Below are 11,228 nucleotides of genomic sequence, written 5' to 3' on the forward strand. Positions count from 1 at the left end.
GGGCCTACACACACCGTGGGTGAACGACCTAAAGTGAAAAGATGAATTTGCGCGATGGAGCTAGAGAATGCTGAGGGAGAGTGAGAGGGATGCGGGCGTGTGCATGCACGAGAGAAAGTTAGCGCTAGCTACAAAGATAAGAGGATTGTGTGGGTGTAAAAGACGAATAGAGATCATCATTCATTATAAAAAGCGAATTCGGATATTTGAAGAATTTATCATAGTGTTTTAAACCGACGCATGCGTGAATATATATAACGATGATACACACGGTGTGGTTATGAACATGTTATACTACATATAATATATTTTATCTCTATATATTTTATCTCTACTCTTATAAAAAATAGAGTTGTTGATGATGGTGTGCCTGCCATCATGCAATATAGGCCGTACCATTTATATCTGACGGATAGGAAGGAAACTATGGCAATTTTGAAAAAATATACTCGCACCCCTCTCCATATTTGCAAATAAGGCCTCCCCTTGATCATGTTGATGTTCCATGGAACGCATGGGCATCTTGCTAGTACTACATATAATATATAGAACATTGATTATAATTTGGGCTAATGTGTGGCTTTTGCAGCTCAGGGCTAAATACTTGTCATAATGTAGGGGGCGGGGCACTATACTTTGTGTGATAAACACGGTGTACGTATGGAACATGGTTTAGATTATGAATATATATATATATAGTTAGTACATCAAATGTACTATTATTTGGAATCAACATCAAGTGTATTCAAAAAATTGAATTCGAGTTCATATAGTACACATATTTCATATCTATCTCTATAGTAATCTTGTGGCGTGTTGTTAAGGTAATACATGAATGATGGTTGAAGTTGGCAACAATCATGATTGTAGATTCTTATTGAAATAGAGAAAAGAATTCGAATTCAGTTTGAATTGCAGCGGTAATATAAACATTTGGAATGTACTAAAATGTTGGTATGAGTAGGTTACATGCATTATACAGCCAGCGAAAAAATTTAATTGGACATAACGTGGATTCATACTCTGTTTTGAATGACATTTGTATAGTAAAACGGGACAAGACTCTCTCTTTGTGTGGTATGAATAGTTTTATTTTTTTCGTTTTTATTGTTGAGGAAAGTGCGAATTGATTTGGTACGTACAAGTACAATAATACACGTTAGGCTTGTCCCTAAAATTCAACTCGCGCCTTGTTATATCCCGAAAATTAAGATATTGTGCTCTGAAAACTAGCACCTTCACACCCTCGCCTTGCTATCCTGAAATTACAACGCACGCGAAAACTCCCTCCAGCTGTCAAATCCCGACACACGAAATCCCCCTTCTAACCTGAGCCGAAAGGGCCGCTAGTTCAAATCGGTGGGGGTACTTTTGTAACACACCCTACATTTTGGACAACCGCGTCCCTAAGTCATGGTTCCCCCTCCCATCGCCACCTTTTCGCCATTCAAAATCCCAGGCCGCCATAACCTCTCTGCTCCAGCCACGAAACCCCAGCCTCCTCCATCTGCCACCTCACCGCTGCCCAGCCGGAGCCTCTTCCCCAACGATGTCGTCCACCGCAACAGCTCGACGTCCCTCATCCAACTCCCCGGATGAGGATCCGTCGTCCATCTTGTCGTCCCGCCGGTTCAGCTGCCCCGTCCTCCACCTCTAAGGGGCTGCTCTGATGATCGCCTCATCTATCGCGGCTACTCCATCCCCATAGCGCCGCCTTAACCAGCTCCACCAGAACCGCAGCATCCTCACCGACTCCTCGGACGAAGCCGAGGCCTACTCGGCGCCACCAAAGAGGTTGTACACTCATCGCATCGCACCTTCTCCTTAACTCGACCTCCCGGCGCCGATGGTGCTCCATCCCGCACCCCCATGGAGCGGCTACCTCGAAGTCGGCGCCGCGGGAGACATCTCCACGATGGCTCTCCCCTAGTGTGAGGCCCCTTCGACGGCAGCGTCCATACCAGCCGGACCTGCTGCTGCTGCTTCGACTCTCGCTCGCTTGCGCTACTGCTGCTGTTGCTTCTGCTTCAGCTCTCGCTCGTGCTGGTGCTGCTGCTCTCCCCCTCGCTCGTGCTGCAGCTCTGCTCCGATTTAGCTACACTTCAGTCGACTGAATCGACTTTTGGGTCAGTCGATTTTCAGGGGGAGGGGGGCTCGCCGGAGAGGTACCCCACTATCTATCTTAGGGTTCAGGGTGGGGCGATGGTTGCTGGCGATGGGGGCATGGTGGTGGGGCGATGGCGTGGCGATCGCCAGAGAAAAAGCTCGGCGCGAGGGGTGGGGGCTAGAGGGCTGGCCGGGGCGGTGGCGGACGGGCGGTGGGGAGTTGGTGTGGGGGCCGGCTGTTCGGCCGGTGCTGGCTGGCGGCTCAGGGGGTGCTGGTTGAAGATGAACTGCAGGCCCTCCCTAAACTACATATCAAGTGCCTCTCTGCTACCATTGCATTCAGTTTCAATAGTAACATTCATATTCCACAGTAAATTTCAGTTTCGACTGTTAAGTTCAGAGTCAACAGTTTTTACCTCATTTGTTGTAGTCAGGTGGTTTTTGGTGATGTAAATTTTACATCTATTTTACATCATCTATTGGAGATGCTATTAGAATACCACTTGAGATTAAGGATGTCTGTCTTGTGCTGCTTCAGCCTTGACGTCTTACGGCTCACCGGAGCTACTCCAACGACAGAACGATCCATCACAATAGAGTAGTGCCCTGGACGCCTTCTACAGATTCCGCACATCTTCCTCCACACCTCTGATAGCCACCTCTGCCTCAACTTCTTCAGCGGCCAACCCAATGATGCTAAGGTCGACACGGCTACGGCAAATAGGTTGTACACTTGTTGCATCACTTATTACTCTACATTCATGTCGATCCATTAGGGCTATTTTGGTTCAACGAAAAAACATAGCAATAGGAAATTTTCCTATGGCACTCTACTATTCAATTATTCATGCATTTTTTTGAAAGGAATGGAGCGAAACATCTATCTAGACCTACTTTTCAAAATCCTATGCATGAAAACAAGACCAAGTGCATTAGTGGCAGAATAACATTCTAGCTGTACACGCTTTCATATGGTTTCACTTTATTTTGGCCATGTTTCTTCGCATTCCTCTGCTCTTCCAATTCCTGTGAACCAAACACCCAAGTTGACAGAAATCCTATGTTCACAAATCCTCTATTTACCATGTGCATTCCTATCCTATTCCAGTGTTTTTCCTATCCCTATGTTTTTAGAATCATGCAAGCCAAATGAGCCCTTACAGAATTACTTCAGTTACTGGTAGGTGTCGAAGGAAACTTTGTGTGGTTTGTCCTACTCCTGCCGCGACATCGTCCATCTCACCTGAGCTGCTACATCGATAGAAGCACCCACCAAACCAGACATCACGACTCCCGACCGTATTTCGCTGCCTTAGATCTCCTTCCCTGCCGCCGGCACCCACCGCAACGGCATCACCATCATCGACTCAGCAGATGAACCTGAGGAGTACACGGGTCCACAAGAGAGGTCGCACTCTTTTGTTTATGCTTATGTTATGCATTGCTTAAAATTACCTGCTACTTTATCGTCATGTTCATCTCTTAGACTCCAAGTCAGGTCCAAATTAATGTTCAAACTTGAGTTCTAAATTAGTTGTGGGGCACATATCGAGACAACAATGAATAGTATCTTTATATAATATCTGGTTCACCTGGGGTATGCCTATGTTGTTCATCTTGGGTGGGAAACAAATAGTAAAGCAATCATCATCTATATTTTTATTAAATTAAACAAATCATCAGCCTGCTATCATTATTTTCGGATCCATCCACTGGTTGTTACCGTCACTCTAGATTTCTGCATGCTCTCCTTACATAATCTCACCATATTTTTTCGTATGCATGTCAGATATTGTACACAGTCATGCTGAAAATGTAGAGAAAAAGAGAAGAGTTGCGGCAATACAATGTCATGCAGACATCGCTCCATGGTGGGTTTGATGGAAAACCCTCCCCCTCTCCATATTGTAATCTAGAGGAAGATATCTATTCTGAGATGGATTCAGACGCAGCTGACCACTCCTATTTACCCCCAAGGTGTTTGCTCTACCTTGGCATGATGATGTTAGTCATACCATGCATATGTTGCCTTGCAGTGCCTACTTTTGACATCATATACATCATCTGCTTAGTTTAAACATGTTCTGTAATGCCACCTGTTTAGTTTCTATATCATATATGGGAATTATGGAGTCTCATGTCTTTTAGCCAGCCATAATATATGTGTAATGTGCAATGCCATCCTGTTTAACCAGGCATCATATATTTGAATGATATCTTGCCCTTTCTTTTATTCATTACATTTCCATTTGTCGACAATGTTTGTACATTAAACTACTCTTCCCGTGAATCAGCCATTTGGGTGGAAAATCTGGAGTGAAAACAAGGCCTTCAGAGCAGACAGTGCTACCTGTTGGAGCAGATCTCTTGTTGGGTCCCGATAGCTCCTCAGAGATGGATTCAGAGACAGATGACAAGTCCTATTCCCCCACCGAGGTGTATGCTCTAACTTGGCACGGTTATGCTGCTCATATCATGCATATGGTATCTTACATTGCATAGTTTAGACATCATATATATACACAATATTCAACACCATATTCTTAGTTCAGACATCATATCGAATGCCCTCTGTTTAGCATATAAATCACATATGTGAATTAAATCATGCGATCCTGGTTGCTTAGATAACATGTATGTGAATTATGTCATGCGATCCTGTTTAGTTATTCATCATATCTTTGAATTATGTTATGCTATGCTATCCAGTTTAGATAGACATCATATATGTGAAATTATGTCATGCTATCCGTTTTAGTTAAACAATATACATGTCAACTATTTCATGCCCTCTTTTTTCCACACTATTTATTGCATCTGTTTCTAATACAATGTCTATACATTCAACTATGTTTCCTGTTTATCAGTCATTTGAATTGGAGCGGGTGATGCCAGTATCTAGCGGAGTAAAAACACGGTCTTCAAATAAAATAGTGCTACCTCTTCGTGGAGATAGCACCCCGGTTGTACATGCACGAGAACCAGCCCTACCACACATAACCCAGATTCTCGCAGATTGTACCCCTACTACGATGGTCAAAGAACCAGCTTCACCCAATCTAACCCCAACCCCATTAGATAGTAACCCAGTTCCTATTGACACATCCCCTCTCCACCATAGAGCTCCCAAACAAGAAAATTTAGTAAGGAAGCTCCAGTGCCAAAGGGCTAGTACTACCACGGCGAACCCCAACTCCACCAGTTAGTACGCCTATTCCTGTGGAGGAAGCACAACCAGCCAGTCGTAGTTTAGCATCTATCGCATTTGATGTTGTTAAATCCTATGTGCGTATGTTCCCATCTTAGAAATTTTATACTGAAGATGAAGGGAAATGCCAGTTGCAGGTGTTTGTCCAGGAGTTATGTGTAAGTAATGTTATTCATGGCAAGTACTTTCTTTGTCCCATACATTCTACCTCCATGATGGTTATAATACAGCAAATTTTCCCATTTTTCTCTATAGAGAAGGACCGATTTGGAAACTCAGGATGAGGTAACCTATGCTAATACCTCTGCTATCTTCAAGAATTCTTGGTGGCAGTATCGTAATTACCTGAAGAAAACGTACTTCACTGGCAAAGAAACTCATCAAATTCCCTTACGTTCTCCTGAGACACATTTACTAGACGATGACTGGGAACGCATTGTTCTGTACTGGTCCCGAATCAAGAATGTGGTAAGGTCTATGAGCTCATTTTTTAAGTACTGTATTCATGTGTCGTACTGTACTCTGTTCATGTAGAACAAGTGCTTAAACCTCAAGAACAACTGTTTTAATTTAAGATTCGATTGCTATCGTGCATACTGCTTTGCACTACGAGAAATATGTCAACTTACGACCATCACTATTGGTCACTGAAAGGTCATTGTTTTTTATTTGTGACCTTTTTGTGACAAAAAATAGAAGGTCAAAAGCTGGTGGTCGTAAACTGGAATTAACGACCTTCTCTGTGAGAAGGTCGTGGAATTCCAGGACCAAAACAAAAGGTCGTTGATTCTATGACCTTCTGTTTTGCTCGCTAGCTCTCTGACTAGGCCACGTAGGATCCGACGTGTCAATCTGACGTGGCAAAATTGCGACCAATTTGAAAAAGTTGTTAATAAGATTCAGCCCGGTCTAGTTCGGTGTTTTACATCGGCCGAGCCCAACAATTCAGCCTTTTATATATTTTTTTCTTATTAATTTTTGTCAGCTATATGGTCCAGGCTCAACTATTCGGCCTTTCTAATTTCTGGGCCATTACTATTAATTTTATATTTTTAGCCACATTATTTTTGCGCTGGTCCCAGTGGTCATATTGGTCCCACTTGTCATGCTGATATCACAATTGGACCCACACATCAAAAATTTCAAAATTTGTCAACCAATTTTCATAAATGGGTCCCGCTGGTCAGGTTTCCATTTCATAGGTATTGAAATTATATACACAGTCAATATTTCAAACAGATTATAGAGCAAATGAAATTCATCCAAAACAACACTAAATATTACAATACATAATATGCTACTCTGACCACTATTACACTTTGCCTGATATTACAATACATAATATGCTACTCTTGCTGATAGGCTTCACGGCTTCACACTTCATACTTCACCTATGCAAAAAAAGAAGAATAAGAACCTGTAGGCAGCATCAAACATAGCTTATAAGAAGAATTGACAATAAGCTCAATTTAACTGGTCAACAAATCTTCCATCTATATTTCTATCAGCAGCACACTAGATAGGCCACACATTTATTCCTACAGTACAGTGAGGAAAAAACAGATTATGGTGCCTGCCAAGTGACGTAAAATCATATTATCAGCAACACACTAGATAGGCCACACATTTACATTTACATGGTGGTGGCTGGCTGGCAATCATGGCTGCTAGCTCATGCTGCCAGTGTGCATGCACATCTCCCCGCTGGAACCAACCCAACCCAAACGAAGCAACAGTAGCAAACCACACATGTACCAGTAAACTTCAGTATGAAACAATTCATCGCCGAAATAAACTACCAAATCATTTCCAAGAATTTCGAAGAAACCACCTCAAGTCGATTCAGCCAAGGATATTATTTTCCACAAGCAGAAAACTATGGTTCAGCTCCCACATGGGCATGGGGTTTTTGGGTTTCAAGACACAAATCACAGAACTGGATGGGCATATAGAAGGTACACTATGAATCTACGGCGTCAACCTGCTGGAGTTACTTGTCCTCAGTGATGAGCAACTGCTTCCTCCTTGGGCTTGGTCATCTGGACAGCCAAAAAAACATGCAACTGTAAGAAGATGGATTGATGGTAAAAAGAGTGAAGAATTGTGATTCAGTGAACAGAAAAACATATGTACATTATAATACTGCAGACAAGAAAATAATAATCCTAATATGAAGATAAGTGTTTTTCTTATTGATGGCTGTAAGATGGACTGATCATAAAAAGAGAGAAGAATTTTGATTCAGTGAACAGAAAACAAGACGTTATTATTCAGCTGTGATACTCGATATTTGACAAGTATTGATATTTGACAAGTATGGTTTCATGTATACTCCTACAAGTTAGGCAGAGCAATGTACAAGATAAATCGTTTTATATAAAGCGTGTCCAATCAATATCCAAAATGCTATCGAGCAGAGCATAGAAACAGAGTCCCAAAAATCTAATTATCTGCTGCAGCAACAGCCACGCAGCAAGCCAGCAGCGGCAGGCTGGGGCGAGGGTTGGGGAGCAGGCAAGTGTTCTCAGGTTATTAACAGGGAAACTGGGTGATTAACATCTCTCCAAAAAGAAAAAGAAAACAACTTTAAATATTGAGTGTGGCAGCAACATGTACTTGTTACTGGAGTCCCAGTTCAAGATGGCCAAAGGCCACTTGGCACCATGGAACCTGCACAATTTCCATCATATATATGAATGAGTTAGGAAGTAAAGTAGATTTGAACTACCCAGCCTCATACATATATATAAAGTGTGTTGCACTGCTGCTACAGAAAGTTTCATAGGCTTCCAAGTGAAGGGATACACGTTGTTCAACTGCCGTGTTTATTTTTTGTTGTTGGGGAAAGCAATAGCTTAATCAGTTCACTTCTCTAATAGTATGAACAACCTATCACTCAAACAGTCCTTGAGTGCTAATATATTATTGTATTGGTAAAAGTGACATGTCACCACGAAGAGCTTTAACAGTTAGCACCATTTATTATTAGAGAAGTTCAGAGAGAGATTTGATAAATCTATATTAGAGAAAACTTGAAGACAACATACATATCTATGAGCTTAACAGTTACTGCTATGACCATATCGTAGCAAGCTACAACATATAAATTAATTAGCATTAGTATGATGTATATGGACAGAATTTCTACCTTGCCGTCAGCAAGAAACATGACGGGAGGTCGAGGAGATTTCGAGCGGCTCCGTGTTAGCTGCCATCACCACGACGAACTCAGATGTCCCGCTGTTAAGAGAACTTGGTCGCTGTGGAAAGCAAGAAACAAAGATTAAAATCACAGGAGGTGAAATTAACAGGAAGGACCAATGGGCACTGCTAGGGATTGGTCACCTTCATGGGGAACTGAACATCCAACTAGTTTTAGTCAAAGTCTTAAGCATATACATACATACAAATTGAACCAAAAATCATATGCATGTCTGTACAATTAATTGCAAGGCTATCCAACTTGCAGTTGGAGAGAGTACCAACAAGTTTACTGGTAGTACATCACAGCAGCCTACACAACATTCAAGTTCTCGCACGAATGCTAGTAGACAGACAAGAGTTGACCACAAACAAAGAATGAATCCATCATATTATGCCAGTAGTAGGTACAGCTTGGCTTCAGTCATAGAAAGGGAACATGAGTTTGCTTTCTTGAACCAAAAGGTTCACCATAGGAATTGGGCATCCAACGTGTTTTAGCCAAAGCCGTAAGCATGAACAAACAAACATACGTACAAAATGAACCAAAATCCATATGTCCGTGCAATTAACTACAGGTGCTATCCAACTTGCTATTGGACAGAGTAGAGCCTGATTTACTAGCAGTCTGACACAAAATTCTAACTCTAGGCTTGGTGCATGAATCCTAGTAGAGAGACAAGAAAGAGTTGACCACAACAAAGAATTCATTCATGGGATTATTCTAGTAGCAAGTACTGCTTGGCTGCAGTTTTAGAAAGGGGACTTGAGTTTGGTCAAACAAAAAGAAAAAGTGACGCATACTTGTTCATAGATAGAAACTGAACATCCAACGGCAATGGCGGCGCCGAGGCGGGTGGACGGGCGGCAGCTTGGGTGATCTCATCTACTAAACCATGTCGCTGATGAGCTGCACGTGGCTGCTCCGGTGCCTCTCCACGAACATCCTCGACGCGCCCGCCACCGTCTTCTTCCACGTATGAGCGCGCACGCACGCGCAACCAACCAACACATCATTAGCCGAGGCGATCGAAATTGAGGTACAGAAATGGAGTGACGGAGAGACGGCCAGCGTATTAGCTTACCCGCTCCAGCGCGGCGAGGAAGTGCGCGACGCCGGCCTCGTCGAGCCGCGCGCCCCGCTTCGCATGCGCGTGGCTGCCGTTGCCCTTCCGCGCAGAGAAGGAGGAGGCTGTGGTGGTGGTCGGCAGCAGCAGCCCGGCCCTCCAGTCCGTGGACCCGCCGATGCTGTGCCGCGGTTTGGGCGCCGCCAGCTCCAGATCCGCCCCGGATGCGCTGGAGTCTTTGGCGGAGAGCCCCGACGCAACGTGGCGGGACGAGCGCTTGCGGCGCAGCGCGAGGCTGCGGCGGGGCGGGGTTGACCGCTGCTTGGAGCGCGGGTAGGTGGGATCCCACTTGGCCATGCTGGTGCGGTCGTGGTCGGCACCTGTGTGCATACATCGCTGGTCGGCCTCGTGGGAGTGAGCGCTTTTCTCTCCGCCGGCTCGAGCTCGATCGATCGTGTGGTCGTTGTGTTGTGTGTGACCGCCAGTTTTACTTGTCCCGTGACACCGGCGGGCGAAACGGAAGGGAATCTCCATCATCATACGAGTTGGGTGGCGGCGCCGAGGCGGGTGGGTGGGAGGGGAGGAAGGAATGAACCGGGGAGACGGTCTGGTTTGGGAAATCGGAAAACGGCGCGCGGGAGGCGTCGAGGGAGGAGGAGCAGGCGGAGCAGGAGGGCGTGGGGGAGGCCATGGACGGCGGCGAGCTCCGCTGGAGGGAGGTGGCGGCGGCGATCTCTTCCTCGATCTGGAGGGAGCTGGAGGAAGGAAGGAGACAAGCTCTCGCTCGATCTGGGATGGATTGGGAAAAAAAGGAGGTGGGGGGTGGATGCAAAATGACCACGAGAACAGAGTTAGGGTTGGTGTGGAAGGGTTGATGACTGCCGTTGGATCCTCGAGCATCTGACGTTGTATAATCCATGATCCTCGTGATATGTTTATAGACCAATCAGAACGCAGCAAACAATTCGAAGACCTTATGACCATCTAAATGGGTTAAAATCAAAGATAAGTTTTTCAGAAAAAAACCACTTTTCACTTTTTAATTCTCAAAATGAGTTTTTTTAAAAGACCTACCAAATATTTGTTGAAATGATCTTATATTGTGCACAAGGGTGCATCTTGGAATTCCAAACAATGTTGCCTAAGAGAGTTTTCATTTTCTTTGCACGGAAAATTCATTTTCCATTTTCCGAGTGCCCGAAATGAGTTTTTTTGTGAAGGACCTATCATATATTTGTTGCAAAATTGGACCAAATCAATTTTCTAAAATACTAGGCCATATTTAATGCACAATTGACAAAATGGTTGGGTGTCAAAAGTTTTGATCCACCTCTGGTGAAAAAGACAAATTCCCGCCGATTTAATAGGAACCGGGTCAAATTTAAACTGCATCTGCCTCATAATTTGCTTTTTATTTTTTCCAAAAATCATTTCTAGGTACATAAGTATCTATTTAATCAGGGAAACATCAAAAGTTTTCCAAGATTCAACCACTAGCTAGGAACTGCCAAGCCCGCCGTTTTGATCGCATTTTGAAATGGGAATAAAAAATTTAAAAAAAAATAAAAATTGGAAAACCTTCGCATTGTGTCATTATATGTGACCAAGTTTCCAGGAAAAATAATAAAGTTGTAATACGACAATTA

The 11,228-nt window shown here is 43.8% G+C and overlaps 1 protein-coding gene across 1 annotated transcript; it reads right to left on the reverse strand.

Annotated features, from left to right (window-relative positions):
* Window positions 1-6,454: 6,454 nt before the first annotated feature.
* LOC125518594 lies at window positions 6,455-9,939 on the reverse strand. The gene is made up of 6 exons (XM_048683421.1): window positions 9,601-9,939; window positions 9,320-9,494; window positions 8,463-8,574; window positions 7,931-7,984; window positions 7,296-7,353; window positions 6,455-6,705 (listed from the first exon to the last, which is right to left on the reverse strand). Exons 1-2 carry the CDS (start codon window positions 9,937-9,939, stop codon window positions 9,405-9,407), a joined length of 429 nt encoding a protein of 142 aa, XP_048539378.1. The 3' UTR covers window positions 6,455-6,705; window positions 7,296-7,353; window positions 7,931-7,984; window positions 8,463-8,574; window positions 9,320-9,404.
* Window positions 9,940-11,228: the final 1,289 nt, after the last annotated feature.

The sequence above is a fragment of the Triticum urartu genome, chromosome 7 (assembly GCF_003073215.2).
Source record: "Triticum urartu cultivar G1812 chromosome 7, Tu2.1, whole genome shotgun sequence".
Lineage (NCBI taxonomy): Eukaryota > Viridiplantae > Streptophyta > Magnoliopsida > Poales > Poaceae > Triticum > Triticum urartu.